Genomic DNA, 27,969 nt, shown 5'->3' with positions numbered 1-27,969 from the left:
ATATGATGACTTAAACTTGGTTTAACTTTTTTTTTTGAAGCAAACCAGTTCATTAGAACATTAGTGTAATTTTTCACTGTTTTCACTGCCATCTCCTTCCCTCTAAGTAGAACCCCTAAACATTATATATATTTTTTTTTTCTAACACCCTAGAGAATAAAATGGTGATCGTTGCAATACTTTCTGTCACGCTCCGCTCTTGGAATGCCGACAAACTTTTACCCTTTAAAATCTCCATAGGCAACGTTTAAAAAATTCTACAGGTTGCATGTTTTGAGTTACAGAGGAGGTCTAGGGCTAGAATTATTGCTCTCGCTCTAACGATCGCGGCGATACCTCACATGTGTGGTTTGAACACCGTTTACATATGCAGGCGCTGCTCACGTATGCGTTCGCTTCTGCGCGCAAGCTCGTCGGGACAGGGCGCGTTTTCTGGCTCCTAACTTTTTTAGCTGGCTCCTAGATTCCAAGCAAATTTGTCAAACCCTGATGTACGTCACCCACCCCGGACCCCTGCACTATGATGCTGTAGACAAGACACACTTGTCTTTGTCCTCCTCACCTGGTTGCCGCCACACACGCCTGACACCATCTGACACCAAATACGTTTATCTTGGTCTCATCAGACCACAGGACATGGTTCCAGTAATCCATGTCCTTAGTCTGCTTGTGTTCAGCAAACTGTTTGCGGCTCTTTCTTGTGCATCATCTTTAGAAGAGGCTTCCTTCTGGGACGACAGCCATGCAGACCAATTTGATGCAGTGTGCGGTGTATGGTCTGAGCACTGACAGGCTGACCCCCCCACCCCTTCACCCTCTGCAGCAATGCTGGCAGCACTCATACGTCTATTTCCCAAAAACAACCTCTGGATATGACGCTGAGCATGTGACCTCAACGTCTTTGGTGGACCATGGCGAGGCCTGTTCTGAGTGGACCCGTCCTGTTATACCGCTGTATGGTCTTGGCCACCGTGCTGCAGCTCAGTTTCAGGGTCTCTGCAATCTTCTTATAGCCTAGGCCATCTTTATGTAGAGCAACAATTCTTTTTTTTAGATCCTCAGAGAGTTCTTTGCCATGAAGTGCCATGTTGTACTTCCAGTGACCAGTATGAGAGAGTGAGAGCGATAACACCACATTTAACACACCTGCTCCCCATTCACACCTGAGACCTTGTAACACTAACGAGTCACATGACACCGGGGAGGGAAAATGGCTAATTGGGCCCAATTTGGACATTTTCACTTAGGGGGTGTACTCACTTGTGTTGCCAGCGGTTTAGACATTAATGGCTGTGTGTTGAGTTATTTTGAGGGGACAGGAAATGTACACTGTTATACAAGCTGTACACTCACTACACAACATTGTAGCAAAGTGTCATTTCTTCAGTGTTGTCACATGAAAAGATACAAGAAAATATTTACAGAAATGTGAGGGGTGTACTTACTTTTGTGAGACATTGTATATAGGAAGGGGGCGGGGCCCAGGTTGGGTAATATACACAGGGGTCTGGGGTGGGTGAGGTACATTATAGTGCGGGGGTCACCGTCAGCGGGGGGGAACCACTGAAAGCAGAGGATTATGGAGGGAGAAGATTTCAGGCAGTGAATGGTCTTTGCTCTGAGAAGAAGGACACCGTATTTGTTTTACTGCCAGAGTCACTTAAATAGCTGGATTCAGGTAGGGTTACGCCAGCGAATCAGAATCAAAATTTAAGCGTATTCTGGAAACCAGATACGCTTAAATTAGGCTAAGATACGAGCGGCGTAAGTCTCCTACGCCGTCGTATCTTAGGGTGCAATTTTTCCACTGGACGCTAGGTGGCGCTTCTGTTGAGTTTGGCGTAGATTATGTAAATGACTAGATACGCCGATTCACGAACGTACGTGCGCCCGTCGCAGTAAAGATACGCCGTTTCCGTAAGAGGTACGCCGGCGTAAAGATAAAGCTGCCCCCTAGGTGGCGTAGCCAATGTTAAGTATGGCCGTCGTTCCCGCGTTGAAATTTGAATATTTTACGTTGTTTGCGTAAGTCGTCCGTGAATAGGGCTGGACGTAATTTACGTTCACGTCGAAACCAATACATCCTTGCGGCGTACTTTGGAGCAATGCACACTGGGAAATGTACACGGACGGCGCATGCGCCGTTCGTAAAAAAAACGTCAATCACGTCGGGTCACCACTCATTTACATAAAACACGCCCCCTCATCCTCATTTGAATTAGGCGCGCTTACGCCGGCCCTTTTTACGCTACGCCGCCGTAACTTAGGAGGCAAGTGCTTTGTGAATACAGTACTTGCCTCTCTGACTTACGCCGGCGTAGCGTAAATACGATACGCCGCCGCAAAGATACACACATGCACCTGAATCTAGCTATAAAAGTTGCTCTCTGCAATTCTGTATATTTGTCATTTTTTTCTTAGTCAAATAAAGTTAGGCGAAAGAAAAAAACAAACAAAAAAAAACAAACAAGCTTGGCACGCACCGCTGAACTCCACGTGCAGAAAACCAGCTCACGATTGGGCAGAAAAGTAGGGGCGCGCACAGCTCGGAGTATAGTGGGCGGGGGTTTACGCCGTTAAAGAGCAAGAAGTGAAGCGATTGGCCAGGACAAAACGGCGTGCAGCTCGATGTTCCGTCAGATATGGCAACCCGTCAGAATTGGTAACGGAAGTGACGTTCCGCCGCTGCCATCTTGCTACGCCTCTACAGTAATGATGGAACATCAGCCACCTTCAAAGTGTAGTGTGCGGGGGTTTTACCCTGATGTAGGCATGAAACGTGACATGATTGGCCAGGGCAGTAAGGGAAAACGCAGCCAAGTGTAGCGGGCGGGGTTTACTCCCCGGAAGAAAAGTGGTTTGATTGGCCAGGACAGTACGGCGCGCGCAGCTCGGACTCCTATGAGGTGTAGTAGGCGGGGGTTACGCCGCTGAAGTAAGGGAATCGCGCGTGCGCACATTGAAAAGTAAACCCCCAATCGGGTGTAGAAGGCGGGGTTAGGAAGTGGGAGGTGCGGAAGTGACATCAGCTATGGGCGGAACGTTTCCTCAGATTCCAGGCTGTGGGTTACAGGTGAAGAAGAGTCGTTCATGAGGGTCACACCGTAGAGCTCCCCTCATAGAGTCGGCATTATGGTGAGTGCGAAGGGTGGGCGGGGAACAATGGAGGCTGCCCCTTTTATTGTGGGAGGGACCAGCAGTCCTGCCCAATGTCATCTTCTCCTTTGTAGTGAATGGTTTTTGCTGTCTGCCTTGGTGAACAGGAAATCGGCAACTGACACTGGTGTCCCCATTGGAGGATTTCCCCCACTTCCTGTTCTGGTGACAACCATCTTTTTTTTTGTTAACCCCCTCACTTCCTGTCTGAGTGATAATAGTCTGCAAGTGCTCGGGTTTGGACTGTCCAGTAACCAGCCAATCAACGTCAGCCGAGCTCCTTCAGCTGCGCCTATTCACCGGGGGGGAGGGGTGTTGGTGACATCATTTGACCTGAAAGTGAAAGAATATGAAATATTGGGGGTGTCCCCAGAACAGGAATCTCCCAATAAGGACACTAGTTCTGGATTCCCCCCTTTTGGAGGGATTTTATCTCACTTCCTGTTTTGGATGGATTTTATCTCACTTCCTGTTTTTGGAGGGATTTTATCTCACTTCCTGTTTTTGGAGGGATTTTATCTCACTTCCTGTTTTTGGAGGGATTTTATCTCACTTCCTGTTTTTGGAGGGATTTTATCTCACTTCCTGTTTTTGGAGGGATTTTATCTCACTTCCTGTTTTTGGAGGGATTTTATCTCACTTCCTGTTTTTGGAGGGATTTTATCTCACTTCCTGTTTTTGGAGGGATTTTATCTCACTTCCTGTTTTTGGAGGGATTTTATCTCACTTCCTGTTTTTGGAGGGATTTTATCTCACTTCCTGTTTTGGAGGGATTTTTATCTCACTTCCTGTTTTGGAGGGATTTTATCTCACTTCCTGTTTTGGATACGGGACAGGAAGTGACGGTAAATCTCCCCAATGGGGACATCGATTGGCAAAAGAAAGAAACAAAGGCCCAGATTCACAGAGAGCACGGCGCACATTACGCCGCCGTAGAGTAACCGATGTACGCCGCGCCAACGCAGCGCAGAGAGGCAAGCAATGCATTCAGCAAGCCAGTGCTCCCAACAGCGTGGCGTGGGATTCAAAGGCGTACGCTGGCGTAGGTGGAAGTGGGTGTGACCCCATGTAAATGAGGCGTGACCCCATGCAAATGATGGGCCGAGCGCCAGACAGATACTCATTGCGAACTGCGCCGTGACGTGGACGCATCCCCCTGCGCCTGCTCTTAAAAGTGATCAAATTTTATTTATTTTTTTTAAGTGTCAAAGTTAAAAGTAGAATTAACAATAAAAATATATATACATTTTTTTTAAAGCGTCCCCTGTGAGCTCGCACGCAGAAGCGAACGCATACGTAAGTCCCGCCCACATATGAAAAGGGTGTTCAGACCGCACATGTGAGGTATCGCCGCGATCGTTGGAGCAAGAGCAATAATTCTAGCCCTAGGCCTCCTCTGTAACTCTAAAGTAGATTTTTTTTTTAAACGTCGCCTATGGAGATTTTTAAGGGTAAAAGTTTGCCGCCATTCCACGAGCGGGTGCAATTTTGAAGCGTGACATGTTGGGTATCAATTTACTCGGCGTAACATTATCTTTCACAATATAAAATAATTGGGCTAACTTTACTGTTGTCTTATTTTTTTATTAACCGGTTAACGCCCGCCGCATGTACATATACGTCCACAGAATGGCACGTAACAGGCAGATGGGCGTACATGTACGTCCCTGCCTTTCCGCGGGTCCCCCCCCCCCCTGGTACATGCGGCGGTCGCTAAGCCTCAGGGAGTGATCCGGGACGACGGCGCGGCTATTCGTTTATAGCCGCTCCGTCGCGTTCGCTCCCCGGAGCTGAAGAACGGGGAGAGCCGTATGTAAACATGGCTTCCCCGTGCTTCACTGTGGCGGCTGCATCGATCGTGTCATCCCTTTTATAGGGAAGACTCGATCGATGACGTCAGACCTACAGCCACACCCCCCTACAGTTGTAAACACACACTAGGTGAACCCTAACACGTTCAGCGCCCCCTGTGGTTAACTCCCAAACTGCAACTGTCATTTTCACAATAAAGAATGCAATTTAAATGCATTTTTTGCTGTGAAAATGACAATGGTCCCAAAAATGTGTCAAAATTGTCCCAAGTGTCCGCCATAATGTCGCAGTCACGAAAAAAATCGCTGATCGCCACCATTGGTAGTAAAAAATTAATAAAAATGCAATAAAAATATCCCCTATTTTGTAAACGCTATAAATTTTGCGCAAACCAATCGATATACGCTTATTGCGATTGTTTTTACCAAAAATAGGTAGAAGAATACGTATCGGCCTAAACTGAGGAAAAAAATGTTTTTTATATATTTTTTTGGGGATATTTATTATAGCAAAAAGTAAAAAATATTGCATTTTTTTCAAAATTGTCGCTCTATTTTTGTTTATAGCACAAAAAATAAAAACCGCAGAGGTGATCAAATACCACCAAAAGAAAGATTTGTGGGGGAAAAAAAGTCGCAAATTTTGTTTGGGAGCCACGTCACACGACCGCGCAATTGTCTGTTAAAGCCACACAGTGCTGAATCGCAAAACCTGGCCGGGTCCTTTAGCTGCATTTTGGTCCGGGTCTTAAGTGGTTAAAGCATGAAACAATTTTTTTTTTTTTTTTTTTTTAAACGTGTTCGAAAAATTGCTGCACAAATACAGTGCGAGATAAAAGTTGCAACGACCACCATTGTATTCTCTAGGGCAGGGATGGCGAACCTTGGCACCCCAGATGTTTTTGAACTACATTTCCCATAATGCTCAACTACACTGCAGAGTGAAAGAGCATCATGGGAAATGTAGTTCCAAAACATCTGGGGTGCCAAGGTTCGCCATCACTGCTCTAGGGTCTCTGCTAAAAAATAAAACAACATATGTTTGGGGGTTCTATGTAAATTTCTAGCAAAAAAATATGATTTATTTTTTATTTTTTTTACATGTAGGAGCGAAGTGTCAGAATTGGCCCGGATGGGAAGTGGTTAAAAAAAATTACAAAAAAAGTTTTGTCTTCAGACATATTATAAATTGCGGGAAGTTTTCTTGCAGTGACAGTTTGCTGATTGTTCATTTCTTCTTTCTAGGCGAGTACGATGATAGCGGCCGGGCTGACTCTCGCCGTCGCGGGATTTGCTGGTAAGTGTCGGATTACAGGTCGCTGTGTGTCTTTGTTGGACCTCCCTCTGTTTTTCATCCCCCCACCTTGTTAAATGGGGGGGGGGTGATGTGACACTGAGATCACATGACAGGAAAAAGTCACATTGGTTTCGAGCGGATCCATCGGTAGATTTGAAAACTTTTTCTTTTTTTGTTTTCTTTTTTTTTTTTTTTAGGTCGTTACGTTTTACAAGCTTTCAAACACCTGGAGCCTCAAGTGAAGCAAGCTATACAGACCCTGCCAAAGTCGGTGAGTTTCTTAACCTCCCTGGCGGTATGATTCTTTCAGAAAAAACATGCTGAAAGCGGTACAATTATTTGCAAGGAAATTTGGCGTTTTATACTGTAGGCCTGTAATTCTTAGGAATAACTCACTTTAATCTGACCAAACAAGAGTCTAGTAGGCATCCCGGGTATGACATTTTTTTAAAAACAAAATTATAAATTATAATATAATAAATAACTATAAATAATTATAACAAATAATAATATAATTATAATAAAAATTATTCAATAATGTAATCAAATCAAAATCACTGAAATTTGCTCAGTTGCAGAATTGTCGCTGTCATTATTTTTTTTTTTTTATGACGAATTTCCCCACAAATCGCTATCGCACATTTCTGCAAGTGATTATAATTTATTATCGCTGTTTTCTAGCTGATCTAAAACTATTTTTGACATAAAGGGACACTTTTGGTTGCTATGGACAATCTCCAGTTTCCAGGCAGAAAGAACAGTTTTTATTATATGAAAGTACATGTAGGACACTGGGCAGACCACTAGGGACAAGGGGGGGTGTGTTTTTTTTTACATACAGTACTGTAATCTATAAGATTACAGTATACTGTATGTAATGTGTTTGTTTACTTTTTTGAATTTGGCGCCGTTCTCCGTCCCCGTGCGTCGTAACGTCGCAGGGAACGGAGATCGGCGGCACAGGAGGACGCTGTGTGAATCGAGCAAGGTCCCGCTCGCTCACACAGCGCGGTGGCATCGCTGGATCCAGGGACAAGGTAAGTAAACACTCCCTGTACATCCAGCGAGGCGAGCCCGAGTCTGACTCGGGGTTACCGATTTTAGCCCAAAAATCTCACCCCGAGTCAGACTCGGGAACACCGCTCAGGAGGTTAAAGAGAGGCTAGAACTGTTTTGGGTTATTTTATGTTTGTCCATTTTTTTTTTTTATAGTTTCAATTCTTTAAAATAATGGAGAATATATATATATATATATATATATATATATATATATATATATATATATATATATATATATATATATATGTGTATGTATATATATATTAAGAATGGCCATAAACTGGGGTGGAGCTGACAGCCAGCTATAAAAAAAAATACAAAATAAATAAAGGTGAGGATCAACAACTGTTTTGCAGTTTTGGTTATACTTGTTCTTTATATATATATATATTTTATTAAGAACAAGTATAACCAAAACTGCAAAACAGTTGTTGATCCTCACCTTTATTTATTTTGTATTTTTTTTTTTTTATAGCTGTGCTGGCTGTCAGCTCCACCCCAGGCTGCAGCCCAATTTATGGCCATTCTTATGGAGGGAGCTACAGCCAGCAGTGTGTTCATGTCCAAATTAACCACTTAAGACCCAGACCTTTAGGCAGCTAAAGGACCCAGACAGTTTTTGCGATTCGACACTGCGTCGCTTTAACAGACAATTGCGCGGTCGTGCGACGTGGCTCCCAAACAAAATTGGCGTCCTTTTTTTCCCCCCACAAATAGAGCTTTCTTTTGGTGGTATTTGATCACCTCTGCGGTTTTTATTTTTTGCGCTATAAACAAAAATAGAGCGCCAATTTTGAAAAAAATTCAATATTTTTTACTTTTTGCTATAATAAATATCCCCCAAAAATATATATATATAAAAAAAAAAATAGTTTTATTGCATTTTTATAAAAAAAATATTTTTAGTACTAATGGCGGCGAGCAGCGATTTTTCTCGTGACTGCGACATTATGGCGGACAGTTCGGACAATTTTGACACATTTTTGGGACCATTGTCATTTTCACAGCAAAAAATGCATTTAAATTGCATTGTTTTATTGTGAAAATGACAGTTGCAGTTTGGGAGTTAACCACAGGGGGCGCTGTAGGAGTTAGGGTTCACCTAGTGTGTGTTTACAACTGTAGGGGGGTGTGGCTGTAGGTCTGACGTCATCGATCGTGTCTCCCTATAAAAGGGATGACACGATCGATGACGCCGCCACAGTGAAGCACGGGGAAGCCGTGTTTACATACGGCTCTCCCCGTTCTTCAGCTTCGGGGAGCGATCGCGAGGGGGCGGCTAGAAATGCCCGCGGGTTACCGACTGCGGCATGTACCGGGGGGGGTCCCGATCAGTCCCGTGGAAAGGCGGGGACGTACATGTACGCCCATATGCCTGTACGTGCCATTCTGTGGACGTATATGTACATGCGGCGGTCGTTAACCGGTTAAAAGGAACCTAGACAGAGGAGAAATACAAAAGCTGCCCTTGCAGATCTGTTTTTTTAAGGCCTTTAGAAGCTCCAGGACCACACTTTTCATTCTTCGTTCGCTACTGAAAGTGGAGCTATGAGCAAAAAAAAAAATTGCATATATCCCGTATATACTCGAGTATAAGCCGAGTTTTTCAGCACATTTTTTTTTTTTGTGCTGAAAATGCCCCCCTCGGCTTATACTCGAGTCACCTTTTTGTGCCAGATCTCCCAGATTTGGGGACCCGGTACCGGCTGGGCTTGGCACACATGTAGCCCCACTCTTCCTCTACAAGTGTGCAAAGTTTGTTGTCCGGGGGACCTACAACCGGACAACAAAGCCGGGCACCCCCTTCCATAGACTCCCATGTTAAACGGTAATTTCTCTGGTATCTTTGGGGACCCGCTACTAGCCGGTCGTAGGTCCCCTGGACCCAAAGATTGGCAGACATGTAGCCTCACTTCTCCTCTACAAAGTGTGCAAAGTATGTTGTCTGGGGGACCTACGGCCGGGGAGCACCGATTTTTCAAAGCCAGGCAACCCTTTACATAGACTCCCATGTTAAACTTCAGGCATGGGCACAGTGAGGCATGGACACACCACTAGCACATGCTATGATCTGATTGTATGTTTTGGATATTTTCTGCAATGTAAAGGTTTTTTAGAATTTAACTTTATGTATTTATATCAATATTTTTTTTATATTTTTCTAAATTAGTGTATTACTGTGCCTACAAAGTCCAAAAACCCTTCAATATTTTTTTTTCTTTTTCCATGGACACAGTGAGAGCCGGTTCACACTGGGGCGACTTGCGATCCGACTTCATGTTGCCTCAAATCGTCCCAAGTCGCGCTGTAGAGAAAAACAATGGAAGTGAATGGGAGCGGTGTTAATACACACGACTCAAGGCGATCCGACTTCAGAAAAGGTTCCTGTACTACTTCAATCCGACTTGTAGGCGATTTGTACCCATTGATTTCAATGGAAGTCGCCTCAGAAGTCGGATCACTGTCTTAACTGAAGCTACTTTCTAGGAAGATAACATACATTTCTCAGGCAAACCTCTCCCTCCCCCTCCCTCCCCTAGAGCTGATTGTTGTTTGGCCACTGGAAAGTCTCCTGTCCTGGAGACGACTTCAAGTCGTGTTGTAAATCTCCCCAGATCGCCCTGTGGTTCATGTTCAAGTCGTGTCGGAGTCGCCTCTGAAAGTCGCGCTGGAAGTCGTGTCGCCCTAGTGTGAACCGACTCTGAGGCATGCACATGGACACAGTGAGGCATGCACATGGACACAATGAGGCACAGTGAGGCATGCACATGGACGCCCTAGGCTTATACTCGAGTCAATACGTTTTCCCATTTTTTTGTGGTAAAATTAGGTGCCTCGGCTTATATTCGGGCCGGCTTATACTCGAGTATATACGGTATATATTGGAGTCTGTCACTAGAGTAAAAGATATACCCAACTAATTATAAATCTGCTCGCTCCCCATTCCGAACACCTATAATAACTAACCCGTGTAAGAAAGATCTGGTCGCTCTGGTCCAGTTATGTGACCTGACTTTTCTGTGTCGGCCAGCGGCGGCTTCAGAGGAGCGCTGACAACAGATGAACCATAGAAAGCCTATTAGTGACATCATTGTTTCCAGGCATTCTAGCTCCCCCCCCCCCCCCCCCCAAAGTTCAGGTCCATCATTCTTGTCTAGTTGAGGATGACATGCCCAGACCCTGCGCATGTGCAGGAACACACACCGTTTTTTGGGGGGGGGGGGGTTTTCTCGGATACGTTGCAGCCTTTCTATGCATGCGCGCTGACCTGTGAATTGACTCCCCGGAATTTCTAGGCGGATCGCGAGATCTCGCTCATGTGCAGAAACGTTGCAGGATGTCTGTCAGTTTACTGGCAGGAGATCACGGTGTATCTGCACATGTGCAAGGGGGCCGGTGCATGCATCAAAAAGCCATGGGGCATTGCAAGGTCCCCACATACCTGGCAAAGATCCCTATAGCGTGTCGGCACATGCACCAGAAATGAATTCAAGAGAGGAGTAGCGCAGGGATAACTTTGCCTACATACAAAACACTGCGCTCCATTCACTAGTAAGTTGGCTTTTATTTTTTTATCTATTTATTATTATTTCTTTTTTTTTGTACTTTTATACAAGGACAATTTTTAATTCCTCTTTGGAGCCGGTTCACACACAGGCGGCACAACTTTGGGGGAGACTCGGCAAGGCCATCTCAAGACGACTTCAGAGGCAACTTCCAAAATGACTTCTGTATTGAAGTCGATGCAAGTCGCCCCCAAAGTCGTACAGGAACCTTTTTCTTAGTCAGAGCGACTTGCGTCGCTCTTATCAGAACCGTTCCGTTGAATAGAGCGGACCGCGACTTGTCAGGCGATCAGTCCTATAAAAATGCATTTGGTTACTGTGAAAATGACACTGGGTTAACCACTAGGTGGCGCTGTAGGGGTTAAGTGTTCCGTGCATAGTGTTTCGTACTGTAGGGGGGGTGGGCTCTGTGTCACATGACATTCATCTCCGCTCCGAGGGAGCCGAGATCAGTGTCATTGTCACTAGGCAGAGCAAGGAGATGATTGTTTACACAAGCGTCTCCCCGCTCAATACCTCCGTGAGATGATCGCGGGGATCCCCGCAGCAATCGAGTCCGCGGGACCTGCGGTCCGACTCTCTGGGATGGCGGCTGGGTTGCGAGCGCAGCGGCGTGCGCGACCACACAGACAGGCATTTAAAGGAGACGTACAGGTACGTTGATATGCCTGTCCGTGCCATTCTGCCGACGTATATATACAGGGGCTGGTCCTTAAGTGGTTAAAAATTTGGTTGGCAGTGGCACTTAATGTATTTGTCTGTATAGGTTCCCTTTAAGAATTGTGTGGTGTGTGTGTGTTTTTATTTTTTTCATATATATTTTTTACACATTTGCAATAAGTTCTTAAAACTAGCCTTTTATTTTTTTTCTTATTATTATTATTTTTTTTTCTTTTAGGCATTTGGCGGTTATTACAAAGGTGGATTTGAACCCAAAATGACTAAAAGAGAAGCTGCCCTGGTGTTGGGAGTCAGGTAAGGGGCAAAGAGCCACATCATCAATAAATACAAATGATCTCAATCTAAGTGCGTTTTACCCAACTTTTCTATGTTCTGCCATCAGTAACTACTTCACACAAATCGCTGTACCCGTACGTCGGTACATAGAATGCATTAAAGGGGTTGTAAAGGTACAATTTTTATTTTTTCCCTAAATATCTTCCTTTACCCTAGTGCAGTCCTCCTTCACTTGCCTCATCCTTCCATTTTGCTTTTAAATGTCCTTATTTCTTCTGAGAAATCCTCACTTCCTGTTCTTCTGTCTGTAACTCCACACAGTAATGCGAGGCTTTCTCCCTGGTGTGGAGTGTCGTGCTCGCCCCCTCCCTTGGACTACAGGAGAGTCAGGACGCTCTCTACGTTGCAGATAGAGAAAGGAGCTGTGTGTTAGTGGGCGCTCTGACTCTCCTGTAGTCCAAGGGAGGGGGGCGAGCACGACACTCCACACCAGGGAGAAAGCCTCGCATTACTGTGTGGAGTTACAGACAGAAGAACAGGAAGTGAGGATTTCTCAGAAGAAATATGGACATTTAAAAGCAAAATGGAAGGATGAGGTAAGTGAAGGAGGACTGCACTAAGGTAAAGGAAGCTATTTAGGAAAAACAAATTGTACCTTTACAACCCCTTTAAGGTTAAAAAAAAAAACACTTTAGGCTCTGTTTCCAATATTGCGACCCGAAAGTCGGGCGATTTTGCCGCGACTGGAAACAATGCCTGTGTATTCTTGAGGTCCATGGCACGAATCCAAGCATTTCATTAGCATGTTGATGAAAGGGAAAAAAGGAGAAGGCAAAATTATAAGCAGCTTAAACTTCACCTTTAACCACTTCCCGCCCAAGGTATGTCCATGGACATCCTTGACTTTGAGCAGGGATATCTGAATGATGGGTGCAGCTACAGGCATTGTTCAAATATCCGGCTTTTTCAGCCGCCGATTCTCTGCACCATTGGAACGATCATATCGGCTGTTTCGCCTCTTGATCATTTTTACGGGCGCCCCCCCCCCCCCCCCTCCCCTCCCGCTGCCCTCCGGTGCTTCTACCAACTCATCACTGCAATCGGTGAGTCGGAGAACGGATCCGCCCGCCCCGGATGTTTACCATAGAGATTTTCAGGGGACCAGATGGTCGCCGGAGTCTCTATAATCGGGGGAGGCAGGGCGCGATGTTATGGCGTCACGCCCGGCCTCTGCATCCAAACAAACGGCGCCGCCTCGGCTGGGAAGCCGTGATTTATTTTTATATTTTTATTTCAGGCTTCCCAACCTAGTGGTGAGATGTGGGGTCTTATTGACCAAGAGGACCTGTCATGCCATATTTCTATTGCAAGGGATGTTTACATTCCTTGTAATAGGAATAAAAGTGATCAGACTTTTTTTTGATTTTTTTTTTTGTTAAAGGTGTCAAACTAAAAAAAGAAAAGTTTAAATTATCAATAAAAAAATTAAAGCGCCCCGTCTCCGTGTGCTCGCACGCAGAAGCGAACACATACGTAAGTCCTGCCCACATATGAAAACGGTGTTCAAACCACACAGAGCAATCATTCTAGACCTCCTCTGTAACTCAAAACCTGTAACCAGTAAATAAAATCTAAAACATTGCCTATGAGGATTTTTAAGTACCAAAGTTTGGCGCCATTCCACGAGCGTGTGCAATTTTTGAAGCGTGACATGTTGGGTATCTATCTATTCGGCGTAACATCATCTTTCACAAAAAATTGGGATAACGTTACTGTCCTTCTTCTTTTTTTTTTTTTTTTTTAAAGCATGAAACAGTTATGGTTTCCCCCCAAAAAAAGTGTTTGAAAAATTGCTGTGCAAATACAGTGCGAGATATCAAGTTGCAATGACCGACATTGAATGATAAGGTCTTTGCTAAAAAAAAAAAAAAACACATATAATATAGTTTTTTCTTTCTCTTACCACCTTCCAGGACGGCACCCGAGAGATGATGGCTCCTCCTGCAGGAAACACAATCACATGACAGTTTAAAAGGCCCCGCCCTTCCCCTTGCTCCTCAGTATTGATTGTGTTTCTCCAACACAGCGACACATTTGTTTTGTTTATGGAAACCTAGAGACCGGGGAGGGTCGAAGGTACCCCTGTGAGACAGGTTTAAGGGAGGCCGGGGAGGGCTGAACTTACCTGTAGACTTCGGTCCAAACTCACAGGTCGCCCTATGGAAGCACCAGTGCTCTGAGCTGCGGGGAGGTGAGCCATCACTGCGTGCTATCGAATCCACCACCATTCGAATCGCCGTTTTCCCGGGTCTCCAGACGTAAAAACGCCGCGCTCCAGGCCTCATTCTGAGACAGGAACTGCATCACAGGAAGTGGGCGGTTCCGGACGGCGTAACCCGGAAGTTCCCAGTGGAGCGAGGAGACAGCGTGGGTGGTGGACGGGTCGGCTTGCGGTGACCAGTACAGGAGTACCGACAGCCAGGACCGAGTCACCCTCCTCATGGAAGAGGACGGAAAGACCGACACGACCGCTGGCAGATCCAGGTCGGGGGGCGGTAAGTACCAATCCCCCTGGAAAGGGAGGGGGGAAGTGGTGAGAGTTCCCAAACTTTTAGGGAACGACCGGAGCAGGATCTGGTCCCTTCTCGTCTACTTCCTCCCCTCCCCAGTACAGCCAGCAGTCTTGGGGAAAGACAATTTAAATGTACATTTCATGTCTTTTCAGAAACCCCCAGCGGACCCCAGGAGGCCTCAGCTCAGTCTCCTTCCGCTACAGGGCATAGTTCCTCTAAAAAATGTGGGAATTGTAGAGAGAAGCTCCCCAAGTCCTACACAAAACCTTTCTGCTACAAATGTATTAATATACTGGCGGGAAAGGAGGCTGCTGCCATGATGAAGAGTTTTCTCTCATCCATGCAAACAGAAATGTTAGCAACAGTCAAAGCCTTTCGGGAGGCAGCCGGGCAGTCGGCACAGACTGAAACAGAGGAATTTACCCCTAAGGAAGGCACTTCCTCTCAGGAGACCCCCTTTTCTAAGGGCCCAAGTGTTTTCTTTACACCTTCACAAAATCCCCCTTTGGGGGAAGCAGATGGTGAAGAGAGTGAGGTAGCCAGTCTACCTAGGTCTAGGCACAGCTCAGGGGAGGTAGATGGAGACTCCATTAGTCAGTCTCAGGAGGACACACGTCCAAGAAAACACCTCTTTGCTGTAGAAGATCTAGAGAGTCTCCTCCAGGCTATCTACGCCACAGAGGAAATTCCTGAGACCCCTAAACCTACCTCAGCACAGGATAAAGTTTATAGGGGCCTGAGTGACGCTCAATCTAAAGTATTCCCCCTGCACAAATCCCTCAAGGAGTTAGTCCTTCAGGAGTGGAGAGACCCTGAAAGGAGAATAATCAAACAAAAAACCTGGAAAAGAAGGTTCCCCTTCTCCCAGGAAGATGAGGAAGTCTTTTTTAAGCTTCCTAGACTTGATGCGGCTTTGTCGCAAGTCACTAAATTGTCTGATCTCTCCTTTGAGGATACAGGTAACATCAAGGATGTGATGGACCGTCGAGCAGAGTCTCTCCTTAGGAAAGCCTGGGAGGCCAATGCGGCAGCACTAAGCCCAGCCTTAGCAGCAGCATGTGTAGCTAGGAATACAGATGTTTGGGTAGAGACACTCACCGACCACCTCGCCCAGAATTCGGAGGCGGAGGAGGTAGTTGAGTCACTTACAGTAGTAAGGAAGGCGATTGCTTACCTAGCAGATGCAGCTACGGAATCTGCAAGGGCAGCAGCCAAGACAGCAGCCCTCATTAACTCTACTAGGAGGGCAGTTTGGATCAAGGCCTGGGAAGGAGATGCTACATCCAAGGGAAAACTCTGTGGCATCCCCTTTCAAGGTTCCCTGTTGTTTGGGAAAGACCTGGATGATGTCCTGGCTAGGTCATCAGAAAAAGGTAAAAAATTCCCAGTTAAACCCAAAAAAGAAGGTTTCAAGAAAACTTTTCGAGGCCCCCAGGGGCAGGGTAGACAAAAAGCCAAAAAGGAACCTTTCAGGCGTTGGAACTTTCACAAAGGGAACAGGAAGAACAACCTCCTTTTCCCTCCTCCAAAACCCAGCGACAAACCGTCCAAGTGACGACGTAGTCAGAGTGGGGGGTCGACTATCTCAATTCCTTCCCCTATGGGGAAAAAATTTCGAACAGTCATTACATCTGCCAAATAATTCAAAAAGGCTATCGCCTAGAATTTCTGGCTACACCCCCCACCATGATCACCATTACTCACCTTCCCAGGGATACCCTGAAAAGGTCTGCCCTCTTGGAGGGCATACAGGACTTAGCCAAACAACTAGTGGTAGTACCAGTACCAAAAGCTCAGCAGTACCAGGGATTTTATTCCCATATTTTCGTAGTACGGAAACCCTCCGGGAAATACCGTCTAATAGTAAACTTGAGAAACCTGAACAAGTTTCTGGAATACAAAAAGTTTGCTATGGAAAGTATTTATTCGGTAAGAAAGAACCTCATGAAGGAGGCCTTCTTGGTGACCCTAGATCTCAAAGATGCCTATCTCCACGTGCCAATCCACGTGGATCACCAGGTATATCTGAGGTTTGCGGTCGTGGTGGAAGGAGAAACCTTCCACTGGCAGTTCAGAGCACTACCATTCGGGCTAACCTCCAGCCCAAGGATTTTTACAAAAGTCCTAGCAGAAGCGGTGGCATACCTGCACCTTCAGGGCATATCCCTTATACCTTATTTAGACGACTTGCTGATTTCAGGAAAATCAGCCGCCCAAGTCACGCTGGATGCCAACAAAGCAATGGCACTCCTAGAGAGCCTAGGGTGGATAATCAACATAGAAAAATCCTCCCTCAACCCAGAACAGGTCAAGACCTTCCTGGGATACGTAGTGGACACCAGGCAGCAGAGACTCTTCTTACCAGAAGAAAAAGTTTTAAAACTAGCCTCAGCAGTCGGGAACCTTATCAAAAACCCCAAACTCTCCAGACGAAATGTTCTGAGAGTTCTAGGCCTGATGTCAGCAAGCATCCCAGCGGTGGTTTGGGCTCAGCTTCATGCAAGGGCATTACACTTCTTCTTCCTGTCCTCATGGGACAAAAGGAAAGAGTCCTTAGATCAGGATATACTACTCACCCCCCAGGTTCTGTCCTCCCTGGAGTGGTGGACATCTCCCCAAAACCTGAGGGGAGGGCGACCGTGGGCTCAGTGGAACCCAGTGAAGGTTACCACGGATGCCAGTTCCTGGGGGTGGGGCGCCCACCTGGAGGGGAAAAAAGCGCAGGGGCAATGGGACAGCTCACTAGCTCGCAGGTCATCCAATTACAAAGAACTCAGAGCAGTGGGGGAAGCCTTAATAGCCTTCCAGGAAGACATCAGAGGCAGAGAAGTCCAAGTAAGCTCAGACAACTCTACAGTAGTAGCGTACCTAGGTCACCAGGGAGGGACCAGGTCCAGTCCCCTACTAGAACTTTCCAGGGAAATACTAACCTGGGCAGAAGAAAGAGTACTCTCTATCTCCGCCATATACATAAAGGGGACGAGCAATATAGAAGCAGACTTCCTCAGCCGTCACAAGTTGAGGGAGGAGGAATGGGAACTGAACCCAGAGGTGTTTCAACACCTAGTCCAGTATTTCGGGGAACCGGAAATAGACTTGTTTGCCAACAGACTAAACAGGAAGGTAGAAAGGTATTTCTCGATTTCCTGGGAACTACAGTCGGAAGGTCTGGATGCGCTATCCCAGACCTGGCGCTTCGGGCTGGCCTATGCCTTCCCGCCGGTAGCGCTCATTCCGCGAGTTCTTCAGAAACTCAGCAGGTCTCCAGGCCAGATTCTTCTGATAGCACCATGGTGGCCAAAAAGAACTTGGTTCGCAAACCTAAGAGCCATGGCAATGGTGGAGCCTCTGAAGCTCCCGTACAGGGCAGATCTCCTCAGGCAGGGCCCAGTACTCCATCCAAAGCCGGAATTCTTCCAGCTAGCAGCCTGGTTAGTGAGCGCCAGATTCTAGAACGCAATGGCTGCTCAGAGAGGGTCATAGATACCCTTCTCATGAGCAGAAAACCAGTAACTCAAAAAATTTACCAAAAGGTATGGAAGACCTTCTGTTCCTGGCGTAAGGAAAGACAGGTAGCTTCAACTTCTATCCCGGTTATCCTGGACTTCCTCCAGGATGGGGTAGATTTAGGATTAAAAGTTAGTACCCTTCGGGTCCAAATAACGGCTCTTTCAGTCTATCTGGATAAAAGATTGGCGAAAGAGGACCTTATAAAACGTTTCTTGTTAGCTAGAGAGAGAATTTCTCCAGTCCAAAAATATAATTGTCCGCCTTGGGACTTAACTAGGGTGTTAGAGGCGTTATCTATACACCCATTCGAACCTCTGGAAGAGGTTCCCCTTAAGTTTCTAACCTTAAAGTTGACTTTTTTGTTAGCCATTACTTCGGCCAGGAGGGTAGGGGATTTGCAGGCGCTATCCATGAAAGAACCCTTCCTGAGGGTACAGCCAGATAGGATCACCCTCAGAGCAGACCCCCTGTACCTGCCGAAGGTGGCATCCCTATTTCATAGGACGCAAGACATACTATTGCCGTCCTTTTGTTCTGAACCAAAGAACGAAAAAGAAAAGAAATTTCATTTGTTAGACGTGAGAAGGTGTCTTCTCATTTATCTAGAGAGAACTAAAAGTTTTAGAAGATCTAACCACCTGCTAGTTCTACACGCTGGGCCCAGGAAGGGACTGCAGGCATCAAAAGCCTCAGTCTCAAGATGGATTAGAGAAGCAATATACAAAGCCTATGTATGTACTGGAGCAACAGCTCCCAAAAAGATCAAGGCTCACTCTACCAGAGCCATAGCAACTTCCTGGGCTGAGAAAGCAGGGGCCTCCTGGGAACAAATCCGCAGTGCGGCCACCTGGTCCAGCCATCATACATTCCTGAAGCACTACCGTGTGGAAATGTTGTCACAGCAAGACTTAGCCTTTGGTCGAAAGGTGCTACAAGCTGTGGTCCCACCCTGAAGGTAGGCCTGTGTTTATTACTCAATTATCCTCTCGGGTGCCGTCCTGGAAGGTGGTAAGAGAAAACCAACGTTAGACCTACCGGTAACGGTATTTCTATGAACCTTCCAGGACGGCAGGCCTACTTCCCACCCTATGTGGAGGGAAAAAAGGTAAGTACCTATAAGGACTACGTCCCTTGTGAACCAGTTCAGGATTACTCTATTGCATACTGAGGAGCAAGGGGAAGGGCGGGGCCTTTTAAACTGTCATGTGATTGTGTTTCCTGCAGGAGGAGCCATCATCTCTCGGGTGCCGTCCTGGAAGGTTCATAGAAATACCGTTACCGGTAGGTCTAACGTTGGTTTTTTTCATGTAGGAGCGAAGTGCCAGAATTGGCCCGGATGGGAAGTGGTTAAATACCGTATGTCTCTGGTAGTCTGCGGTAGAAGAGATCCATTTACTAAAGCTGGAGTGTGCAAAATCTGGTGCAGATCTGCATATAAACCAATCGACTTTCAGGTTTTATTGTCAAAGCTTAAAATGGAGTTTCCATCAAAAAAAATATTTTCTTTTATAGTGCACATTACACCTAAAAAATAAAATATTTTTTACTCACCTGGAAATGCCTGTTGCTATGCGGTCCCACGAAATCTGCCTTCAGATTCACCTAGGATCCTGACGTCAGCTCCCTCGGCTCCTCCGAACGCTAATGCTCCTGGGAAATGTGTGTCATCATTTCCCAGGATGCAGTGTGCTACCCCTAGCGCTGGAATCGTGGGACTTCGAAACAGTAAGTAACGCAATTCCATGTCCTTACACTGCTGTTGGTTACCATCACAACGGCGCTGCCGCCCGTTGTGATGACAAACCAAGTGGTTGACGGCACGGCGCTGCTGCTGCTGTCTTGCGCATGCGCGAGAATGGGGCAGGACGGGCGGCCCTTCAGCAGTCGTCGCCAGAGGATTCCTGGAAGTAATTGCTTGTGGGCTTCACAATGCCCACAACCAAAATCGCACCGATCAACACACAAATTTATGAATGGTTCCGTGTGAATAAGTCAGCGGAGCGGCGTCGGATTTTTAAATAGTAAGTGACAGTATGCATAGCAAAACAAAGATTGATGAAAGGACATAAAAAAATGCAAATTGTGGTTGGAACCCCGCTTTAATTGAACAAGGTGAAGTTGAAGCGGATTGGCTACCATGCAGAGCTGCATCAGATTCTGAGTGCTCCAGTTTCAGGAAATCTCCCCAATGTGTATACAGTGCCTGTCTATGCCGCCTTCTCTCTACGCTGGTATTTTGGATGTGGGGGAGGTGGTGGAATGGGAGGAGAGGGTGACCCAGTTACCATATCCTGTGACCCTTTCCCTGCCAGCCAGAAGATTAGAAGAATCTTGTAAATCCAAAAACCATTCCAATTAAAAACTAAATTCCAGGTCAGACGCCGATTAAAATATATGGGAGCTTTTTCTACCTGTAAATTAATTTTGTGTTTCTGTCCAACCGGTCTTCAGATTTACACAGCTCTGCTAAAAATCACAAGCCCGGCTTATTATACAATACAAGTTGGTCACCTCACTGCACCTGGCCTGTGGATGGACAATGAAGGAGCAGCAGCTGTCTGATTAGATCAGGGATCCTCAAACTACGGCCCTCCAGCTGTTGTAGAATAAGACAACAGTAAAGTTATCCCAATTTTTTTTTATATTATGAAAGATAATGTTACGCCGAGTAAATTGATACCTAACATGTCACGCTTCAAAATTGCGTCCGCTCGTGGAATGCCGACAAACTTTTACACTTTAAAATCTTCATAGGCGACGTTTAAAATATTCTACAGGTTGCATGTTTTGAGTTACAGAGAAGGTCCAGAGCTAGAATTATTGCTCTCGCTCTACCAATCGCGGCGATACCTCACATGTGTGGTTTGAATACTGTTTACATATGCGGGCACTACTCGCGTATGTGTTCGCTTCTGCGCGCAAGCTCGTCGGGACGGGGCGCGTTTTCTGGCTCCTAACTTTTTTAGCTGGCTCCTAGATTCCAAGCAAATTTGTCAACCCCTGATATAATATAAAACTAGATGAGTGTATATAATATACAAGCGAAGGAATGGCACTGAACAAAGCATTGGGGACAAAACTGATGTGAAATGATTTGATACATTGTAATCTGTAAGATCTGTGTTGTGTTTTTGTACTTTTTTTTCAATTTGTCGCCCGGCTCTGCCCCCATGCATCGCGAGGGAACAGAGCCTGGAACATTGATACATCGGGCAAAGAATCCGGGGGGGGGGGGGGGGGGGGGACATCACAGGATCCTGGGTACAAGGTAAGTAATTGTACCAGGATACTGCGATGCAATCCCGAGTGTGGCTCGGGGGTTACCGCTTTTGGTAATGAAAATTAACCCCCGAACCAAACTCTGGAATACCGCCAGGGTGGTTAACCACTTCCCTCCCGGTCTGTAGCAGAGTGACGGCCAGGGCTCTTTACTACGTGACCAATCACGGCCAGGAAGTGCCGGTAAACAGCTTTCCTCGGATTGCGCTGACAGGGAGAGCTGATCGACAGCTCTCACTGTGAAAGGGGCGGTGGGAGGGGTCTGTTCTGATAATTGGCACATTGATTATTAGCACATCCCCATCAGATGTGCCACCAACAGTGCCAATCAGCTGCCAGTCAGTGCCCCATCAGAAACACCTGTCGGTGCCCATCAGGAAAACCTTTCAGTACCTCATTATCAGTGCTGCCCATCAATTCTACATATCAGTGCCGTCTCATCGGTGCCCATCAGTGAAGAAGAAAACAAACTTTTATAACAGAAACAAAGAAACTTTTTTAGTTTGTTTAGCAATAAATAAAAACTTCAGAGTTGATCAAATACCACCAAAAGAAAGCTCTATTTGTGGATTTTTTTTTTTTTTGTAAAAATGTCAGTTAAGGGGGGGGGGGGGTGCCCAGTATTGAAATGATTAAGCAGAGAAATGTACTGAAACCCCTTCTGCTGCGCTGACTTCTGCGTGATCTGATTGGCTGGAGCTCCCTTTTTATATAATGTTGACCTTTTTGGGCTTTTTTGTCGTTTTATAAAGTGTTGACCCAGACCTGTTTTTGTTGCAGCCCGACCGCAAATATAACAAAGATAAGAGAAGCTCACAGACGGATTATGCTGCTGAACCATCCTGACAAAGGTGAGGACCGCTAAATATTGTCGTCTCTCTTCTATTACTGTATTTATTGGCGTATAACACTCTTTTTTACCCTGAAAATAGAGGGTAAACTGTGCCTGCGTGTTATACACGGGGGGCTGTGGAAAGTTTTTTTCCTGAAACTTCCCTCTTAAAGTTAGGGTGCGTGTTATACACCTGTGCGGGCTATACACCGATAAATACGGTACCTTTTTTTTTTTTATTTTTTTTTTTTTAACATCATGTTAACCACATGCCGACCACCGCACGCAGATATATGTCGGCAGAATGGCACAGGCAAAAGGACGTATATATATATATATATATACGTCCCCTTTAACCACTTAAGGACCGCCTCAAGTAAATATACGTCAGCAGAATGGCACGGACAGGCACATGCACGTACCTGTACGTCCTCTGCTTGACGTGGGTCGGGGGTCCGATTGGGGACCCCCCCCCCCCCCCCACGGTACATGCGGCGGTCGGTAAGCCTCGGGGAGCGATCCGGGACGACGGCGCGGCTATTTGTTTATAGCCGCTCCGTCGCGACTGCTCCCTGAAGCTGAAGAACGGGGAGAGCCGTATGTAAACACGGCTTCCCCGTGCTTCACTGTGGCGGCTGCATCGATCGAGTGATCCCTTGTATAGGGAGACTCGATCGATGATGTCAGTCCTACAGCCACACCCCCCTACAGTTGTAAACGCACACAAAGTGAACCCTAAATGTTACAGCGCCCCCTGTGGTTAACTCCCAAACTGCAACTGTCATTTTCACAATAAACAATGCATTTTAAATGCATTGTTTGCTGTGAAAATGACAATGGTCCCGAAGTGTCCGCCATAATGTCGCAGTCACGAAAAAAATCGCTGATCGCCGCCATTACTAGTAAAAAAAATAAAAATGCAAAAAAACTATCCCCTATTTTGTAAACGCTATAAATTTTGCGCAAACCAACCGATAAACGATTATTGCGATTTTTTTCGGCCTAAACTGAGGAAAAAAAAAAATTTTTATATATTTTTTTTGGGGGATATTTATTATAGCAAAAAGTAAAAAATATTGCATTTTTTTCAAAATTGTCGCTCTATTTTTGTTAATAGCGCAAAAAATAAAAACCGCAGAGGTGATCAAATACCACCAAAAGAAAGTTCTATTTGTGGGGAAAAAAGGACGCCAATTTTTTTCGGGAGCCACACCGCACGACGGCACAATCGTCAGTTAAAGCGACGCAGTGCCGAATCGCAAAAACTGGCCAGGTCCTTTTTAGCTGCCTAAAGGTCCGGGTCTTAAGTGGTTAAGCTCACAGGTGATCCATAGAAAGTACAGGCCGGCAACTCGACAGCTTCTCCATAGAAAATATTTATTGAAGCATTACAGCAGTAACATCATCCAAGCCTTAGGCCGAAACGCGTCAGAATTTTTGGATGATGTTACTGCTGTAATGCTTCAATAAATATTTTCTATGGAGAAGCTGTCGAGTTGCCGGCCTGTACTTTCTATAAACCTAATCAGAGGCCTGACCAGTGTTTTATGGGATAATGGCAAGACAATTTTTAGTCCTATATCCGTTCATTGTACGAGCCGACCCAGGGCTCCAGCAGGTGGGTGGTGCAGCAAAGGATTGCGGGGGTTGGATGTCAGTCAGGAGAAGGTGGAGATCCATAAAAAAAAAATCGGTCTCTTTGTCCTGATTGGACAGATTTACTCCCCGCGTCCACAATCCACTCACCACTGTAACCATCTCCTCCCTTTCCAGGCGGCTCTCCATACATCGCAACCAAGATCAATGAAGCCAAGGTTCTGCTGGAAGCACACACCAAGAAATAGCCGATTTGCTCTGGAATTTTGTTTTTTTTCTGAACTCTTTCTAATCGTTGCCTGGAAGAATGTGATCTCCATTCATGGGAAATTCTTTGCCAATAAATCAACAGAATTCTCACTTTTATCCGTCTTCATTTTATGGCAGAAGATTTCAGGTTCAGCTCCGGAATGTCGCCCCGACTTTTATTTGTATTCCACAATCCAGTCTAATAATACGTTCCCATGTCTTTGACTGTCAGCTACACCACATGGGCAGAAGCTTGTGGACCCAGTGGTGGTGCGTCCATAGAGGGCGCCAGAGCGCCGCCCCCTCTGACTCCCGCACCGCCACTGATACAATACATAGATTCATGCATTGCCGCTGCCGCCGACTATTCAGATGGCCGGCCCCCTGGTGAGCGCCGGCCATCTGAATAACGGCAGCTGGTTGGCTGTGGAAGTGCCTATCAGAGCCAGCGGCTCCGATAGGCTTTCCGATTACAGCCTGAGGGCTGTAATCGGCTTCCAAATGCTTATCCAGGGACGCATTGGGGGGGGGGGCGCGTTCCTTGGATAAGACTGACAGGCGTCTCAGCCAATCGGGTTCACCGGTTCTGGTTACATCGAGGGACGGTAGAAAGGAAAGTGCCAGGCGGGGGGAGGGGGCATTTTACAGGGCACAGTGGTGACAATTGCTGGGCACAGTGGTGACAATTGCTGGGCACAGTGGCTGCCTTTGATGGGCACAGTGGCTGCCTTTGATGGGCACAGTGGCTGCCTTTGATGGGCACAGCGGTTGCCATTGGTGGGCACAGTAGCTGCGTTTGGGCACAGTGAGGCTACAATTTTTTCTTTATCTTACATCACGGGACACAGAGCGGCATATTCATTACTATATGGGTTATATGGAGTACCTTCAGGTGATGGACACTGGCAATCTCAAAAACAGGAAGTGCCCCTCCCTATATAACCCCCTCCCATAGGAGGAGTACCTCAGTTTTTACGCCAGTGTCTTAGGTGTTGGTCATGGTTTAGCTTGCCTCCACATCCTTGGGATTAGGTGAGCTAACCGGTTCTGTCCAAAGGCCTCAGTGCTAAAGTGGTCAGCAACCGGACCCCAAACCATTGGGGTATAGCCCATAATGCTTTCTGTCACAGAGAGCTGGACTCTGGGCCCAGAACTTAGAAACCTTTGGGGGCCTAATGTTTCTGTTGCCAGGGTGCTATATGGGCCCAGGACAGTGGATCCTTCATAGGAACCCAGGGCCTGAAGGTCTAGACGCCCCACGGAGATGGGGGAAGATTGGACCTCTTGCTGTGCAAAGTCCTGCGGCATGGAGCAGGTAAGTGAAGGGGAAACTTGCGGAACTTGGTTCGCAGCAGGTTTTTTCTGGGGGAAGGTCACAGCGGGACATGCCTATGGTTTATGCGCTGCATCTGGCAAGGTGAGTCACATATCTTAAGATAGGATGATTCTATATGTGTATATTCCCCATAATTGTGACCTCCCTGGTAGTATTGCAACTGGTGCTAGAAGCATTGAAAAGGGCCTGTGTGTATAGTGACAATTCTCTCTGAGAGAAGCCCCTGGGAATCTATTGAGGTTTCTTATGTAGAGAGTGAATGCTCTTACCTGCAAGCCTGCTCAGAGAGGTCCAGGCGGTTGCTGCAGAAAAATAATGCCGCTCTGTGGATCCTGGCCTGGACGGCAGGATCAGCCTCTGACCTCCTCGTGTGTGGCCTCCCCCCCCCCCCCCCCCCCCGCCGACGGGCGCGCGCGCGCGTCCCCGTGATATGGGCGCAATTTCGCGCCGTTTTTCTGAAGGGGAAGGGCGGGCCCGTAGGTAAAAGGAAGGGGCGGCCCTTCCAAAAGAGTTCCCAGCTCAGTGATGTGTTGGAACTGAGAGAGGAAGGACCAGAGCGGCAGAGTGGGGCGCCGAGGACACACAGTGGCCAAAGAAGAGTATTACAGTCTTCAAAAAGGACTGTTTTTCACCCTAAAGATAGGGTTTCTTTTTATTTTCAGCAGTTTTTTTTGGCAAATACTACTAAAGGGGGACAGAATGGTTTTTCTTTCTTTGGTTTAAAAAAAAAAAAAAAGAAACAAACCAAGATTAATAAGGAAAAGCATTTTTTTCCCCAGAAAGGGTTTTTGGGCAACAACTATTTATTTTCCCAAACACCATTAAGTAGCGGGCGTACCTCGGTATTGTACCATGGCATCTGGTTCGGAGGGTACAAAAGGTGGGGATTCCCCCAGAGGGTCCGGGGTCTCGGACAAAGTCTACTTTCCCCAGAAGGAGCCTTGGTGAGACCATCGGGATCTGGGGCTGGAGCTGGCACGGGTCAGTCCAACCCTAGGGTGGTCACGGACGAGGTACTGTCCACCTCTCTAAAGGAGATGGAAAAAAGAATGGAAAAAATGATAGCCAAGGCTATGCGGGGCAGAAAACGGAATAGATCTCCGTCGCCCGAGCGTGAACCCTCAGATGAGGAGGTCCCTTCCGCAGGGGAATGGGAAGACCTCTTGGACAAGGACCAAGTAGGTTCAGGGATCGAGGATCCTGGTACGGAGGAGTCTGGCGCAGCCTCCCAAGGGGAGAGCTGGTGGGTTCAAGTTTTAACAGACTTGGTCCATAGGACGTTCAACTTGCCAGTACCAGATCTCCAAGTATCAACGGTCTCAGCTTTGGGCTCACTAAGAGCGCCTCAAACCAATGCGGTTTTTCCGATCCATCCTCTACTAGAGGAAGTTATGTTCCAAGATTGGGCCAAGCCAGATAGAATCTTTGTACCACCAAAGAGATTCTCTGCCTTATATCCTATGGAAGAGAAATTTTCCAAGAGATGGGCAGCCCCGGCTGTAGACGCAGCCATCTCATGTGTTAACAAATCTTTAACATGCCCTGTAGAAAACATACAGGTGTTCAAGGATCCGGTTGATAAACGCTTGGAAACGCTACTTAAAACCTCCTTCACTACTGCAAGGGCAGTAGTGCAGCCAGCTGTGGCTGCAATTGGGGTTGCGCAAGCATTATCGGATCAAGCTAAGCAGATGCTTAAACTTATTCCTGCCCAGCAGGCAGAAGAATTTTCGGACGTCCCTAGGGCCATACGCTTTACGGTAGATGCGATTAAGGATTCGATCCAGCAAGCGTCACGTTTATCGTTATCCCTTATCCATATGAGAAGACTCTTATGGTTAAAGAGCTGGGAGGCAGAGCCCCCATGCAAGAAGCTCCTGGTAGGGTTCCCCTTCCATGGAGGACGACTCTTCGGAGAAGACCTGGACAAATACATCCAGACCATTTCAAGCGGAAAAAGTACTCTTTTGCCCACCAAGAAGAAGTTTCGGGGGCCTGCGTTTAAACGACAGTACTCCCCTGGGCAGGGGCCCTCCAATACCAAACAGTATCGACGGCCTCCTGCAAGATCAAATTTTAACAAATCGCAGGGACAGGCCGGCGCAGGCAAGAAGCAGTGGTTTCGCAAGCCAGCAAAGCCAGCCCCCAAGCCGGCCTTATGAAGGGGCGCCCCCACCCTCGAAGGTGGGGGGAAGACTGCGTCTCTTTACAGAGGTTTGGGAGGCCAGCATTCCCGACAAATGGGTACGGTCCTCCGTGGCTACAGGCTACAAACTAGACTTCCTAAAGTTTCCTCCTCCTCATTTTCAGGAGTCAAGAGTACCAAACGATCCGAAGAAGGGAGCCGCATTAATAGCGGCATTGAATCATCTACTCTCTCAGGAGGTAATAGTAGAGGTACCAGTCCAAGAACAGGGGCTAGGTTTCTACTCCAACCTATTCATTATCCCAAAGCCCAACGGCGATGTCAGGCCAATTTTGGACTTAAAAATGGTAAATGCATACCTAAAGGTCCGCTCATTTCGGATGGAATCCGTGCGGTCAGCAGTTGCCGCACTTCAGAAGGACGATTTTATGGCATCCATAGACATAAAGGATGCTTACCTTCATGTTCCAGTTTACCAGCCACATCAAAGATTTCTACGCTTCTCGGTGGCTCTACGTCATTTCCAATTCATGGCACTTCCCTTCGGATTGGCTACGGCCCCCCGGGTGTTCACGAAGGTCCTAGCTCCAATCCTAGCCAAT

The 27,969-nt window shown here is 46.7% G+C and overlaps 1 protein-coding gene across 1 annotated transcript; it reads left to right on the top strand.

Annotated features, from left to right (window-relative positions):
* Positions 1 to 3,012: 3,012 nt before the first annotated feature.
* On the top strand, positions 3,013 to 24,000 carry LOC120939841 (mitochondrial import inner membrane translocase subunit TIM14-like). The gene is made up of 6 exons (XM_040352236.1): positions 3,013 to 3,135; positions 6,213 to 6,264; positions 6,462 to 6,535; positions 11,788 to 11,864; positions 21,989 to 22,059; positions 23,814 to 24,000. The coding sequence occupies exons 1-6, from the start codon at positions 3,133 to 3,135 to the stop codon at positions 23,882 to 23,884; spliced, it is 348 nt and encodes a 115-aa protein (XP_040208170.1). The 5' UTR covers positions 3,013 to 3,132; the 3' UTR covers positions 23,885 to 24,000.
* The last annotated feature ends 3,969 nt before the right edge of the window (positions 24,001 to 27,969 follow it).

This window comes from Rana temporaria, chromosome 5, assembly GCF_905171775.1.
Source record: "Rana temporaria chromosome 5, aRanTem1.1, whole genome shotgun sequence".
Classification (NCBI taxonomy): Eukaryota; Metazoa; Chordata; class Amphibia; order Anura; family Ranidae; genus Rana; species Rana temporaria.
Note: the sequence above shows the minus strand (reverse complement) of the source record. Positions and strands in the feature narration are given on the sequence as shown.